This window comes from Passer montanus, unplaced genomic scaffold (genome assembly GCF_014805655.1).
Source record: "Passer montanus isolate IOZ18808 unplaced genomic scaffold, ASM1480565v1 scaffold53, whole genome shotgun sequence".
Lineage (NCBI taxonomy): Eukaryota > Metazoa > Chordata > Aves > Passeriformes > Passeridae > Passer > Passer montanus.
In genome coordinates this window covers 2,948,380-2,965,054 of record NW_024370263.1, presented here as the reverse complement: position 1 = coordinate 2,965,054, position 16,675 = coordinate 2,948,380, and the positions used below count along the sequence as shown (strand labels likewise).

Below are 16,675 nucleotides of genomic sequence, written 5' to 3'. Positions count from 1 at the left end.
ATCTGGAGATAATACATATCTCACACTGTCAGCAGAACTAAATTTGCATAAACCTTTTAAGAAAGAAATGGGAAATATTATTTCAAACCATTAGAACTCCTTCAAAGCCCTACAAAGGATCTCGGGTATAGTGTAACAGAGGTACATGCAAGGAGACATAAAAGGAAAAGAAATACCACCCTGAATTCATTGCCTGTCTTGTTCTGTTACTTCTTTTTATCCTGTAATGTGATATCATGGAGTGTAACATAACATGACAGTTCAGAAATTTACAGGAATACCCTTTTCTCCCTGGAAGTGATAGCAGGCAACAACCAGCCATGGGCTCAGGGGAGGGAAATGAAAGAAATTCTGAAATGCCAGCACACAGCTGCAAGTCCTGGCTGGATCTCAGCAGTGCTTCTGCACTACAGATCTGCATTTACCTATGAAAGAACAGCTCACAGAATTTGTAGACAGCACCCCACCATTGCTCTGCTTTAGGAGGAAACACTCTTTCTGCCATGGAAATACTGTGGCTTTCTGGTTTCAAATTCAAAAAAAATTACCAGTCTCTAAAGCATACTTTAAAAGGAAAAAAAAAAAACCAGTGGTGTCACAGAATTTGTAGACAGCACCCCACCATTGCTCTGCTTTAGGAGGAAACACTCTTTCTGCCATGGAAATACTGTGGCTTTCTGGTTTCAAATTCAAAAAAATTACCAGTCTCTAAAGCATACTTTAAAAGGAAAAAAACCCCGATTCTTAAGGTGAGTGTGCAGGTCACATGAGACACATTTAGTCTGAGGATTGATGAGAAAAATTGAGGGATGCAAAGCAGCTTTTTGATCACTGTTTCTTTTCCTCCCAGCTGACCAGGCTGCCCATGCTGGCAGGCCATTCTTCAGTGAGTGGTGTTGCTAGTACAGAAATGTGGTCTTGTTTCTGCATGCCTCAGAGCACTTTGGGCTGGACTCACCTGCAATCCTATTTAATCTGGTTGCCTGTGGTTCCTAAGGGAGGGACTTGCAGAGGACATCACACCCTGTACATGAAAAGCAATGCTGCCATGGCATCTCCATCTACACAGGCAGCCAAGTCCATCACCCCAAATTAGATGTATAATTTCTCGTCACTGTTATGCAACCCAGCTTAGGTAAACTATTCATGTATTCAAGAGTACATTCTGGTGCAGACAAATTGCAGGGAATGGCTTCCAGCCTCGCTGCATTTAAACACAACATTGCAATCAGTTATTTTTCATACTCCCTAGTTAATCAAATTCAGCCTTCACTAAATCTACATTTATTAGTGCTGACAGTCATGCAGAACTTGTCTTCAACAATTAGTATACACAAAGGCACTGCAAAAATGTAGAACAGGAAAATTACTGCATTTGAACATAAGGTGGCTTTTTGGAAAAGGTTGTTAATTTTTATGGTTCTTTTTAATTTAGCCTTTCTGGTGCTCCTTTCATCCCACAGGTCAGTGTTAATAATCAAGACCTATGTTATACACTTTGCAGTATAATTAAAGTCACTACTTAATTGGAAAGCCCAGCACTAAACAAAAGGGAATCAATAATGAATCTAATGGGAAAAGCCAGAGAAAACATCTATCGAATATCAGAAATAACTGTGAGGCACTGCCATGTGTCCAGCACTGCTGCTATGGAGACAGCATGGAGCCTGGCGATGGGGAGGCTCTGCTCACGAGCCATGTCCTGCAAAAAACTCTGCTACTGGCCTCAAAAAGGGAATGGAAGATTTCTCAATATTTTTTTATTATTATTGGGAAACACGGTCACTGTTTTAACCTGTTCCTCAGTATTCCCACTGGAGTAATTTAACATTGCACAACTAACTAAAGATACAAGGACCTAAAGGTGGTCTGGGACTTGGGAGACCAAGGTTTGAACCCACATTCCACCTAATCAATCATTATTTGTGCAAGGTGGGCAAAGCTCCAGCAGAGGTTGGGAGAAGACCTGAAATACCTTCATAAACAGGGTCAGTCATGACTCCAGGACTCAGCAACAGCTACAGAGAGACTGTGCTGATAGAGAGCAGTACCTATGATTTCCTCAGAGTTTTCTTGCCCAGCCAAAGAAATAGGTGAAATTTTCCTCCTCTTTGAGGGCTTTGCACAGTTCCAGTCCGAGCCCCTTACAGCCAAACAAGAAACATTTCCCAAAAGGCAGTGACAAGCCTGTGGCGTACACAGGGATGCACAAATAAGCACAGCTGGCCCAGGGGCAGCAGTGTGAGTGAATTTAGGTTGTCAGCTGATATCCCAAATGATCTGAGTCAGAACTACAACACCAAATGCTGAGGAGGAGATGGTCAGAGCCCAGCTCACTGCAGAGGAAGCAGCACAGGGATTTGCTCAGTCCACACCAGTTCCTCCTGCTCTTGGGCAAGGCAAAAGTCAGCTGAAATTGGCTGCGTCTCTCTGGGGCTGCATCTCCACTTGTTCACACAGATAACGTGCATGCAAAGGTGCTGTTTGTAGGGGATTCACAGCCCGAGGAAAATGCCCAGCCAAAGAAATAGGTGAAATTTTCCTCCTCTTTGAGGGCTTTGCACAGTTCCAGTCCGAGCCCCTTACAGCCAAACAAGAAACATTTCCCAAAAGGCAGTGACAAGCCTGTGGCGTACACAGGGATGCACAAATAAGCACAGCTGGCCCAGGGGCAGCAGTGTGAGTGAATTTAGGTTGTCAGCTGATATCCCAAATGATCTGAGTCAGAACTACACCAAATGCTGAAGAGGAGCTGGTCAGAGCCCAGCTCACTGCAGAGGAAGCAGCACAGGGATTTGCTCAGTCCACACCAGTTCCTCCTGCTCTTGGGCAAGGCAAAAGTCAGCTGAAATTGGCTGCGTCTCTCTGGGGCTGCATCTCCACTTGTTCACACAGATAACCTGCATGCAAAGGTGCTGTTTGTAGTTGATTCACAGCCTGAGGAAAATGCCCAGCCCATGTAACTTGACAAAGCTACATAAACTCCCAGAGCATGTGTCTGCACCGCTCTCCTTCGCCCTGCTCAAAATCCACATCTGGACATTGATTTGGGATCTCATTAAAACACTTCAGTTAGTTTCATCTCTTACTGAATTGCCCTCCAATAAACAATCTTAATCTGTTGCCCAAAGGTAATTCTGTCTGCTCCATTTTCTCTCTCTGTTTTTCCTTCTCTCTGCTTCAATTTATGTCATATGTTCAGATGGCCAAAAAAGAAGGATTTTTCAGAATTTTAGCATGTTTTTTTAGATTGATTGAGAGTGGGTGAAAAAAAAAGTCAAATGCTTTCCTATAAAAAAAGCCTAATTGAAATCAAAATATCATGCCTATGCTTTGATTGTGAAACATTGTTCTACTTAAAAAAACTGAAATACTTAATTTCAATTAATGTTTAATTTTACTCTGACCTGATATTTAATCTGAAAGTACTGGTAGAAGTTAGTAATGGAAAATTCATCATTTCAAGAGTGATTTTTTAAATGGGAAACTAAAAGTTTCATTGGTATAAACACTTTGTTTAAGCAGACATTTCACAGAAGATGTTCAGCCTAACACAAAATATTTTTAGGCGATTTTTTTTTCACTTGTCATTTTCTGCTCATCAGAAATTCTGATTCCTGGAAAGCTCTGGATTTCAAATATTCTTTGTGAAAAGGCCCATTACATTGCACTCTGGCTAACCTGGAAAGAATCCTAAGGGTGTGTTTTAATTTGGAGTTTCCTGTGTCATTTTTCTAAGTGGCTCAAAGAACACCCAGCATCCCCAGAGCATCTGAAAAACAGGTCATGAGGCAGAGCAAGCAGCTGTGGTGGGGAAAACCAGATAACCCCAGACCCAGCCTTCTCCACTGCACTGATCCAAAAGCTGATGCTCTGTGAAAGCCATCTGCCTTTGTGCCCTGCTCCTGCAGCCACGTCCAGCAGAGGATGTGGTGTCGTTGTGTTCACAGGTCCCAGGACAAGGGAAGAGATGAATCTGACTCCATATATCTTAGAAGGCTGATTTATTATATTATGATTTTATATTATATTAAAAAGTGCTATAGTAAAGCTGTACTAAAAAGAATAGAGAAAGGATTCTTCAGAAGGCTAGGAAAGGAATGAATAATAAAAACTCGTGACAGACAGAGAGTCTGACACGGCTGGCTGTGATTGGCCATTAAGTAAAAAGAACTCACATGAGACCAATCCAAGATGCACCTGTTGGTAAATCATCTCCAGACCACATTCCACAGCCATCAGATAGTTATTGTTTACATTTCTTTTCTGAGGCTTCTCGGCTTCTCAGGAGAAAATCCTAGTGAAAGGATTTTTCAAAGAATATGACAGTGACAGATGTGGGTCATCCAAGCACAGCACTGACGACCAGTGCCACCCAAGCCCAGCACTGAGCCTCCTCCCAGCAGAGAGAAAGTGCAAACACACCCATGATGGGGCTCCAGAGAGCTGCTGACTGATGGCTGAAATATCACAGGGACTCCACAGAGAATTGCTGCCAAAAGAAAGGGTCAGAGCTGAAGGTGGTGGTTGTGCCTTTGCAGACAGCTGGAGCTCACTGGCCACTGAGGACCCTCTCTGGCAGCAGGGTGCTCCCCAGCTGCTGGCCTCACTGGAGCTGCTGTTATTAAACCTTTGAATGAACAAATCAGAGGTCTGTTTACCAAGCTTGCCCCCTTGGTAACACAATTTGATCAATTCCGGAATTCTTTTTGATAGGTAATTAAAAAAGCTTTTCCTTAGGTATGGAGTGGATTGAACCATTAATTACACTTCACAGCCCTAGAGATGCAATTCTTTTGCTATTGTGAAATGACTATGGCAAACCACAAAAATGCTTGCCTCCATAAAAGAGCTGAATAAATGAAAGCAATTTCCTCAAGACCCAGATTTCCCTGCGTTTTATGGCTAAAGACCTGAGTTGCCACGGCATTAATAAGTTTGTTCTTTAGGGCTGAATTTTCTCAATACAAATGTCCATGACCGTAACACAAAGAAATATCTTCTTTGCCTGATAGAGCCAGCAGACTGAATCCATATATTAATATTATTGTTATCACTGAACTGCCACAATGCACTCGGCATCCAGTTGCTCAAAAAAAGATCAGTTAAATTAAAGATCCTCACCGAGCAGCGACAATTTTGTGTAAAAGCCAATTTAGCCATTATGGAAGCTGCAGGATCATATTAACTTTTCTCAAAAGTATGCATAATGCATGACAGCAAGTGGTTTTGACAAGTGCCTGAGTGTGTGTGTCTACGTGTGTAGATGTGTCCTGCATGTAAAGAAAGCCCTGAAGTTATTTAAGTTGCAAAGTCAAGTGACAGAAAGATAGAAAATGCTGGATTTACAGGTGTTGCACCTGTTCAATTCAACCCCTTGCAATCCAGCCTGTGCATCAAAAAGAACAGGGGAATTGATGTTATCCTGAGAGACAATGCTTGTGTCTGAAAGCATCTGGTTAGATGACACTTCCCAATTTTCCAGCATGATACACTATAAAACAAACAACTTTTCTAAATTTTGGGGCCTTTACCCAAAATTTGAATGACATTCCCCTAAGGTTTTGGACTTTTTTCTACTTTCTTTAACTTTGATAAAATCAGAATCTGCTGTCACATGGGGCTTCAGCACCTCTGCCTTCATGCATGACTGGGAAGGGCTGAGTCTGATCCTGTTACTGGAGCAGGGGCTGATATTTTGGCTAGAGCTGGCAGCAGTGGAGGCTGTTATTCCCCAAAAAGGGCAGGAGGAGGAATTCTGCCAGCCTGTTGTAGCCATACCTGCTCTCCTCTGCCCAGTGCCTGCAGGGGTTTAGGCTGCTGAGCCTGGGAAGTGCAAAATCTCCACCCAAATCTCAGCTCTGTTGCTTCAGGTCTGGTTTTAACTATTCAGTCAAACATTTTCCCTTTGACATTATGGTAAAAGAGGCATGGACAGAGCCCAGCAGATTTTACAGCATTCCCAGGGGCAGGATTCAGGACAATTCCACACCTACACATATTGGGAGGGATAGCTGCCAGGAATACAAGTTCTTATGCTTTCCTACACACAAGGTTCATTGGCATCAGGAGATTATTTTCACTCAGTGCTCAGGTTTTTTTCAATTATGACACTCATTTTATATATGGAAGAACATATATGGAAATTACTCCAATAACACTTCACCATCAAATAACGCTTCTCCCAGAGAACCACAGAACAAGCTCTTGCTTAGCTGTGTGCTTGCAAAACAAAAATAACCTGTTCCTTACAAGAAAAGCTTCTTTCTTCCATTTCATAGAGGAAATAAGATGTCTTAGTGAGGGCTAGAAGTCCTGCTAATGCTTTACTGCTGTGAAGAAAAATCATGACATTAAACATTCTGAGCTCCCTGCAACATATTTTCTACAGTGGTATAGCCCTTGTAAAACTTCAAATATTATATACTTTATACATCTCTGATAGATATTTAAAAAATCTCTGATGTTGAGCAGAAAAAGCTGGGATATATTTATCATACCATGCTAGAATCAAACTGTTATTTTGTAATTATTGTGTGACTTGTAATCACAAGCAAGAAGTTTACTGCCATTGCCTCTATTTGGCACACAAACACAACATGCACGAAATTTGCTCTTGTCTCCTGTACCAACAGAAATTTATATCCTAAACAAAAGGTTTCTGAGCTAAAAGGAATAAAAGCAGTGGCAGCAGCAAAGAACAAAATGTGAGAAAAGCATCTTGAGGGCAGAGTGGCCACCCAGGCTTGAGACTGCTGCAGTGGAAGGACAGGGGAGGTGACTCCAATTTAGGAGCCTTCTTGGTCACGCTGGCTGACTCTGCACCTCTGTAGTGCAACATCTTTTTTAATTTGCTGCATGGGGCTCAAAATACCTCCTGAAAAGCAATTATACTGCCAAATGTTTATGAACCTATGCTTGTAGATGGGGTAGAAGGCTTATTCTATCAGAATAAGAGAGTGGACAATGGTAAGACGGGAGTTCAAATGAAGTAAAATACAATATTTCTCATCAAGCTTGGAATATTACAAGTCCTGAGTTTGCATACTGAAATCATGTTTACTTTCATAAATTGTGCCTGTGCAATGTAGACTTGAGTATAAATTCTCCCAGTTCATATCTTTAATACTGGTTTGTGAAAATACATAGATTGAATATTTGAAATGGAAGCCAGAATGGGGAGAAATTAGAGTTTAATACTTTGGGAATGCAAATTCAGATGTTTTTATTCACAGGCTGGCCATGGACTTTGTACATGGCCTTGGACACTGATTCTACCTTGCTCCTCAATTTAAAAATGAAAAGCCCTCTCCTTTAAAAAAGGAACAGTTCTGGGAATTACATGAATATAAATCACAAGCAAACTGACAGGCTCAGCAATGAAGAGGGGAGACCACTGGGCAAGTCTGCACACAGAAACTGGACAAGAGTGGTAGCTCAAAGTCTGTCTCAAGTTCATGGAAGTTCAGTTCTCTCTAAAACATTATTAGAGCAGAGTGTCCAAAGCACAGAGTCAGGCTCAGCTTTGGTGCATGTCCTTCTTGTGCTGGGGGCCACAGAGCTGGGTGCAGTTCCAGGTGGGTGCACTACAGAGTGGAGCAGAGGGGCAGGATCCCCTCCCTTCCCTGCTGCCCATGGGGAGGGATGAGCCCAGGACAGGTTTGGCTCTCTGGACTCTGAGTGCACTGGGCCATGCTGAGCTCCAGGTAAATCAGCACCCCAACATCCTCCTCAGGGCTGCTCTCAAACCTTCTAAGTGGGCAAAAGTCTCTCTATACAAAGACCTTCTGCCTTCTCCACACTCCCACTCATTTTCCACACAAATTCAGTCTGAAGGGTTTTCCTGTGACTCATCCAGAGGCAAGTGCATCAATTACAGCTTCTAGATCTGACTAGAACCACCTCAGGAGTGTCCAAATGTGACAAGGGAGGCAGTTCTCCCAGTAACACAGATATTTAATCATATGGCATGGCCTGATGAGATATCCACAATGAGAATGTCAAAAAGCTCCTCTGAGTGACTCATCAAAGCTTCTAAGCAAAACTGTGGGAGAGCATAATCTGAAGTGAAACATTCTGCACTGCAAATGGTCTCATGCCTCTGACAACTTCTGAGCTGGATCTCTGCAGCCTTTGCTTTTGTATTTCCTAGCAGAACACATCTCATTTATCCTCATCCCCCTGCCCACAGCAGCAAATAACACCCAGGTCAAACCTCACCAACCTTCATTGGGGAAACTTCACTTTGACTTTAGGGTCCCTGGGCCAGGTCTGATGCACAGCTCCAATATTTGCATAACTACAGACTTCTCTTTCCCCAGCATAATTCCATGATGGATTTTTATGATACATCAAGAGAGGAGAGATGAGAGCATTGAACAAATGTGTACTTGCACCAAACGTGGTATCAAGGCAGCACATTGTTTTCTCTTTGCCTCTTCTGATACCCGAGTTTTCTTTTCTGTAGCAAGGGTTTGAGAAAACAAATGCTGAGTCAATACTTCTGAGATCAGTTTAATATATAACACAGCTAAAGAAATTTGTAGTTAGGCTGAAATTTTGGTTTTGGCAGCTTGAACTGCCTAAAACCCTAATTCAATTGTAATCTACTCACAGACCGCAGCTGTTTAGCTTGGCTAAACTTTTCTCACCATTTAATAAGATACTTTTTTATTTAACTTTCAGTTCTGCCTAGGAGCCCCAGTGGGTCTTTTAAAACAGAAGATTATTATTAGAAATTAATTAAGTATTCTTTTCAATTCTGTCTCCTGAGAGCAACTAGGCATTGTTGCTGATCTCCTCTGCATTAAGACATTACTGATTGTCATTCATGGGATGATAGTGTGGATGTCTCATCTGGAAAATATATAACTCCATAAATATGAAAGATTTGGAAGTTATTTAATACAAAATATAATAAATCAGTGCAAATAATAAACATGTAATTGCAATGTCAAGCATAGCACAGGCGTGTGAAGACTATAAACAGTGGAATAAAAATAGACACACATTCCAGAGACAAAAAAAACCTTACTGCAATTACAGGACCCCGATGGATTGCACTTAGTCCATGTTTCAGCACACTGCAAACCCTGACTAAACAATTCTAAGAATATCAAATGCAATTAAAGACAATTGATTTGATAAGCTGGGGTTATTTTTAAAGGACCAGTGACTATAAAGTATTTGTTGCACTGCCCCCCTCCCACTGCACGTGACTACAAGAAGCACAGACTAAATCTGCCACCTCTGCAGGCTCTTTCTAAATGAACCAAACCCAAAAAGCACTAATATCCTGATTTAATTTTTGATCTGAGGCATTGAACATGCATATTAATGTACTACTGACAGAATTAGCTATGCATTTAATTTGGCACTTCATGCTTGAGATGGCAGTTGGTCTATTTCATTTGCACTCAGCTCAGGGGTATCTGTACAAGTTACTGCTGTCATACTCCAGCCAGGAAGGGATGTGAAGAGAAGAATGGCACCATGGGTCAGCAGAACAACAATCAATCCCTTACTCCAAATAATAATACAGAATTCAACTTACTTTTTAGGTCTGTAGTCAGGGATGGACCTGTCCAGTGATATCCTGTCACTGAGCTGGGCATTGTAACCATATTCTTCGTACTTAGTCTCTGATTCATGGCTATCATCTCTCAGGGTAGCAGCCATTCCCCCCTGGCCCAAGCCTCCTGGACCTTCAACTAATCCCATGGGCTTTGCCAGACCTAAATGAAACAGATACAAAAATCAAATTATTAATATAAAGGGTATAGACAGAACCTCTTCTGTGACACAAAATGTTTTCAGGTAAATGAGATCTGAACTTCCAGCTCTTAAACCCTCGTGGCTCTGTGGAAATTATCCTCAGCTTCTCAAACCAAAGTCCAAATCAACACATCTTGTAGTATCTGTGCATAATGAGCAAACTATAAAGAATCAATTAGCAGCTTTCATGATTCCTTCTTTTTCCAAGATGGCTAATTATTGTTAAGATAATTAAGAAAAAATTTTCCCCACTAGAACTGGAGGGTTTCCCTGTGTAGCCCATTAAAGCTTCACTCATTTTAAAGGAGAGATGTTGAATTCCTACCACATTTGGGTGTGCCAGTTTAACTCCACATTATTGTCAGCTCTGGTACCTGCTCTGTGACTCCAGGACCTCTGCAGCCCTGCTCCAAGTTTGGTTCCTGTGTTGGGGACACAGCTATGGACTGGCCACCAGCTTCTGCTGGGTAGGAAATACAGGATAAATCTGATTTCATTGCCTGAGTCAACAGATGGGTCCTTTGGACTCAAATACACACCCTGCCCAGCCTGTTGCCACAAAGATGTGCTAAAATGTTTTAATGGAGCTGACATTCCACCTGGGAATCACTCCAGATTTCCTCTGCACTTCACATCTGACAAATGAAATATGTAAGGTACTCAGCTCTACAGAGTTCACAGCAGCAGAAAGTTTGGATACTCAGTAAGTGCTGAGAAATCAGCCAATTAACAATGTATTTACAGGTTTTGTTCACTGGTCAACTGAAAAATAAAAATAAAACAAAACTAAACCAACATAAAAATGCTCGTATGATCACATCACCAGGAACCTCTTCCATGGCAACAGGCATTTAATTTGGTGCTGAATCCTCATAAATAAGCTCCTCAAATATCTTGTGTTTAATGTCAAACCTCTCCTTTCCCAAAGGCTCACTATCAACAAGCCATTATAAGTGATAAAGTTATTTATAATAACCCTGGGAACACAATACAGGAATGTGTGACTCTCCCCCAAATCATTTATGACACCAAGTAAAGCAATTAGAGCTTGACCTGCCCAACATTTTTCAAATCAAGACTTTTTCAAGAGGAAAATGCCATTATTTCAACTAAATGATTAAAAAGAAAGAAAGAAACTGTCAGCATTTGGTAGCAACAAACACACATGGCAGTTCAAATGTGGGACTGCTTCTCCAAGTCCCAGTAAGGAGGGCAGTTCAGACCTTGGGAAGGAATTCTCTTTCACCTCACTGCAAACAATGTCTTTCCTTGTTACAGCTCCATCACCATCACTGTTTAATGACAGGACAGCCCAGAGAATGAACCAGCCTGGTTCATTACTGACCTGAAAGAGTAAAATTTTGCATTTTCTCCTGCAGTGCTTATGACGAAATCCTGTGCTGAGGTCAAGTGCAACAATACAAACGCTCACAAATTATCATAAAAAGAATTCTGCTCCTGAATTTCAGACACTGTTGACAGAAATAGATAAATACTGCAATCAGTGGTGTTGAGTCAGGACAGATCTTGTGTTTGTGTCTTTGATGTCTTCACGCTCTTCACCACCATGCACTGAAACATGGCTAAAACTCAAGAGTAGTCTGTATTTCAATCCAGAGAAATTCCTCTAGCTTATTAAGTGAAGCACTTCCGTCCATATTCCTATTCTGAAAATATTTCAGGGAGCTTAATTTTGAAGAAAACGGTAACATTTGTCCTTTTTGTTCCAATTTAGAATGAGAGGCTACTTGGCACTTCGACTTTCCTTTGGAAAAATTTGAACAGAGGGCCCTGCATGCCTGGCCTGACAATGACTCCTTGCTTGAGTAATTACAGAAATTACATGTCTGAGACTCCACATCTCTCCCCACTCAAAAGGAAAAACAGAGCAGCCTAATCCTCCTGCTTGATACAGTCTTAGACTTAACAGACTTCACCAGCAGTGATGCTGCAAGCTCTGCCTGACATTCCCAATATATGAACTCTAAAAGAGGCTCAGTTTCTGAGAAAAGTCAGCAGTTCCCTCCAAAAAAAGAGTCAAATTAAACACTTTAAAAGTCAAAACCCCAGAAAACTTGACAAAGCCTATGTCCTTGAAAGACCATAATGTGGAAATTCATTTGATGAACATTTGGAATCATCTGGGCTAGGTTCTGACATCAAAGCAAATTGAAGATGACTTCATTAAAATCAACTGACCTGCTTTAATGAAAGGGTCTCCAAGATGTGGTGTGCTCATTTGACTTGAAGCAACAATCTAATTTCCAGTGTTTCCAGTGGTTGAAGTTTCCAACGTTTCCAGTGGTTGAAAACTTTATTTTTCATACTATATTCTCTTGCAGTTTATGGAACAAAACACTTGAGTCTTCATGGCACAAGTAATGTGAGAAGGAAACTTCCACCCCACAGGAAACATCAAGCATTGGCCATTTTACTTCTGAGAGAATTGGTTAGACAGCCTGCCAAACCATCCATGATGACAATTATTTCATATACCTTCTTCTAAATCTGATATTCTAGCTCTTTGTGCTGTTGATCTGATCTTGTTGGGGGAAGGAGCCATCATTTGTCTGACTTCCTCTCAGAGCATATTGCTGTGAGCTTTTTGCTCCAGCTACCACATTGTAGCTTAGCCTGACTGACAGTTATCCCAGTGATGCAGTAACATTGACCACAATAAAGCAGCAATTAAATAAATGATATCACATTGCTGCCTTCTTCAAAAAGAGCACCACAGTGCCTCTGGAAGTTCTTAGGAACAATGAATATACTGTATTTTATCTATGTGCATGTGTGTGAGAGGCAGCAATTACAGGCAATCTTCCTCAATGTATGGTTGGTTAGCCAGACCATGCCTCACATATCTGCATTGCATTTTCCATCTCAAAGTTGATTTGCTGTTGCTTCAGCAATTGTCTCCTCAACAGAGAGCTTCCTCCCATCACTTTCTATGTCACAGTGATGACTTGCTAACCCCCAAATCCACAGCTACTGCAGTGGTCAGCCTTTAAAAAAAAAAAAAAAAAAAAAAAAAAGACACACAGAAAAGGAGTTTCAGATCAGCAGCATCTTCACAAAAATAGGTTGGTATCAAGAACTGGGATCAGGGGACTGGTGATGGGATGAGCATCCCCCAGCCTGGCTGAAGCAGAGCCTGGTGAACACCCCCCAGCACATCCTCCAGGCCCTCATCTGAGAGCACTTTTCTGCTTTCTTCTTGTTTTGAAGCTCATTGCAGACTTCCAGCTCCTTCTCTTACCTTTGGGTTACTCACCTGCAGCCCTAACTCACCCATTTTTCCACAGCATCAGAAACCAACGAGGGCAAAGTCCAGAGCCAGAGCCAAGGACTGAGATCATGGGGCCAGCTCTGTACACAAAGGGGATGCCCAGTGAGCAGCTGTTTTTCAAGCTGTCTTTTCTTTAAATTCTCTAGACTAAAAATATCTGCAGCTGATACACTGGGAATGGTCATAGACTGTTCCATGCTGCAGATGACAATGAGGTCACAAATAATTAGTGTCTGTCATTCATTTCAAATTTATTGCTCTCACTGCAGAGGTTTCTGTGTAGGACAGAAATTGTTAGGAGAATGGAGAGCAGAACAAGCCAGCCTTGGTTCCTTAACCAGATTAATTACTCCACGGGATGCATCATTTTCTAGGAAGAAAAGAGATCTTCTATTTTTCATCATAAACCCTGTCACAATGGGAAAAGTACTAAGGAGATTTATATGAGAAACTATGGCAAAATCTAGATCAGATTATGGCTGTGATTATTTTACGATCATTTTTTTTCTTATTTGCAACACAATTATAGGCAGCTGTAAATCAGGTTCAGCCAAGGCTCTCAGACAAAATTAAACTTCTGACAAATCAAAATAAAAATAAGTGATTGAAAATAATAATAGAATGTCATAACACTGAGAGAACTGCTGCAAAATCTCCAAAATGCCCTTGCTGGACTGTCTCAGCCCCAGCTTGAGAAGGGTTCCAAAGCCAGACTTCTGGGCTTTATCTACACTTACATCATCTGCACATTTGAATAGCTGCAGAAAGTATTTCAGTTTCTAGCGCCTTAAAAGGAGGGGATAAAACATTTCCTTCTAAACACCTGGTATAGGTCAAAAAACCTGACACAGTCACCCAGTAATTCTACCTGTGACTCCTGAAACACTCAAACAGGAAACACCAAACTCATCAGAAAACAGTTGTTTCCTTCCTTCTCCAATTATTATTTCTCACTTGAAAATCTGACTGCATACTATGTAAAGCAATAAAAATATTTAGATCCTAACTTAAACAAACAACAAAAAAATTAGGGACAATAGAAACTCCACATAGATTTGACAAAGCTGACTTTTAGCATTTCCAGTTACAGCTTTGCAAAGAAAATAAAAAGGTTCAGAGATTCTGGTATAGGTTCAGTGACAGCTTAAACAAGACTCAGCTTACAATGTCTTTTTAAGCTATTTTTACATAAACCCAACAGTTTAGAGGCAGGAATTAAAGCAGTTGCAACTATTGAATCAGTCTCAATGCTTCCACCTAGAATTCCTGTATTGTGCTAATTTTGTGATCTCGTTCTGTTGCAGCTGAAAACTTCAGCTGAAGGTTACAGCCTCAGTGAATGGCATATCTGGAGGCATGGAGGGAAGCACTGATCTTCCTCCTTCAGGAGCTGCATGTCAGAGTGAAGCAGGTGCACAAGAAAAGCAGCTGGTTGGAGGAGGAGGAGGAAAAGGACAACACAGGTGAGCCATTCAACACTAAGCTAAAGGTCTCAGCTCACCAGCTGTTTATAACTTCATTTTAGTGATCCCTAAAAATAACTATTAGCTGATGATTTCTAAAAGAACATACTCAAACCAGAGAAAGGCTCTCTAGTGTAAGCAGCCTCTTTTCTCTCACACACACCCAGCACAGCCCCACTGGCATCAATTCAGTGAATGCATTGGCAACTCACTGCACCAATATTAAACCTGAAAAACTAAAATAATTTTTCTGTTGCAAGCATGAGGATCAACAATATGCAGGGAAAAAAAAATCTTATTTGGAACTATTTCACTATTTGACAGTGTTTCAGCCAACTTTGCAAACAGTAGCAAGCAGCATGGGGAGTTGCTGGTGTCTAGCTCATGATTCAATCTAAATGTTAAACAGAGCCTGGCCTTTAATTTCTGCATATCCCAACTTTCCATATCCCAAACCAGTTTCTCCCACCATGACCCTGAAGCAAGCCTACATAATATGTAAGATTTGCTGCCCAGAGAACTGATCTGAATTTTGTCCATATCAAAAGGTGCTCACTTTCTGAGCTAAAAGGAATGCTGAATGTGGAGGAGATTTATTTTACATACAGCAACATTCAGCAGATCACATCCCACAGGGATACAAGCTCCAACTTTTGGAAATTGGAGAGCAACAAACAAAACCCCATCTAATTTAAGCAACTCCAGCACTTCCATTTATCTGAAAACCAGAACACAGTCTTATTTTTTTTATAGTTGTACTCAAGTTTGCTGCATCCTTGCTTGAAAAGTTTATGTCCCCGGTGCCTGGTATCAGCCCCAAGTATCTCTGCAGATATATCAGGGAGAAGACAAACAGCATCCTGCAGCTGATGGCTTGAAAAGGACAAAAATACAGCAACCTGTAAAGCTGAAGCACTTGATATGCAACTTTTTGTCTCTAGAAAGAGGAGGTGCAGTGGTTTTGTAGCTTAACCTCATCTCCAGACCCCAGTGCAAAGCCTGAGACAGCATTTCTCAGTCTTGGTGCCCAGATGAGAGGCAATGCTATAAGACATGATCCATCTGTGAGCAGGTGAATGATGGGGAAGGGATGAAGTGATCTGGCAGCTCTGCCTGAAAGGGGCTGCTCCTTTCCCACCCCCAGCAGCCAGTCAGGCAGGGAGTGCAGAACCAGGAGCCTGGGAAATTATGTGGATTATCTGGCAAGAGAACTAATATCCAACCCCTTGTGTGCTTTGCCATATGTTGCTTCTTCAAAACAGGGACTTTTCCAGGTTGCAGAGAGCACTCTGAGACACAACATGTGCATATCTGTCAAATGCTCCAAATACATTTTGTGGAAAATTCCATGAAGGTGCCCGGGGCTGTCCTCAGCAGCTGGGCTGGAAGCTGACCCTTATTCCATCCTACACACTCTGCTTCCACCATATTGATGCTTTAATCCTTAAATCCTACATGGTAACTCCTACCAGGAGAGGATTTGGCCAGAACAATTTTTTTCCTTAGAGTTTCCATGGGATGTAGTCCAGACTCAGGATACCACTGCAGCAGATGCTACATGAGCCCAAAGAGACAGATTCCACCCCAAAACACTCACCATCAACAAAGACAAGAATCAGATACAAGAAATATAATGAAGAAAGAAGACATGAAGACAATATAACAAGGTCAAAGTGTTTCTGAAATGATCCTTTTTGTAGAATAGCTTGTGATAAAAGCTCCCTAGTCATTCAGGTAATTTTGAGATGATGAAAGGTGGCAGTTCTGTGTCTGTAGAGGGAAGGAGTCACCTCTAGTAAAGCTGCCCCATGCCAAATGCAAGACTTAGTACGTTGAGGAAGAGGAGAGGAATATCTGAGGAAATAAAAAGACTGAGGGCCAGGTGTAGAAGACAGGAACTGTGTTAGTCATCTTGGAGAGAGATTATGGAGAGAGATCTGGTTCATCTGTGTTGACAAAAGGCCTGCTGGGGACAAAAAGGGAACAGGATGTCCTTGCAGTGCCGTGTTCTCTCTGAATCTGCTATTCAGTGGTGCAGCACACACACCACTGCCCTCTTACAGTTGCCTCATCTTTTGTTCCTTGGCTTCACAGAAACTGCAGCTCTGCGTAGGCTACTGCCTCTCTAGACACAAAATTCATTAGTGCT

The 16,675-nt window shown here is 41.6% G+C and overlaps 1 protein-coding gene across 1 annotated transcript in view; it reads right to left on the bottom strand.

Moving 5' to 3' along the window:
• Positions 1-16,675, bottom strand: part of GALNT9 (polypeptide N-acetylgalactosaminyltransferase 9) — a 132,973-nt gene that overhangs the window by 98,299 nt on the left and 17,999 nt on the right. Inside the window, exon 2 of the mRNA XM_039724811.1 lies at positions 9,554-9,734. Coding sequence (XP_039580745.1) covers positions 9,554-9,734 — 181 coding nt within the window. The remainder of the gene's footprint in view (positions 1-9,553; positions 9,735-16,675) is intronic.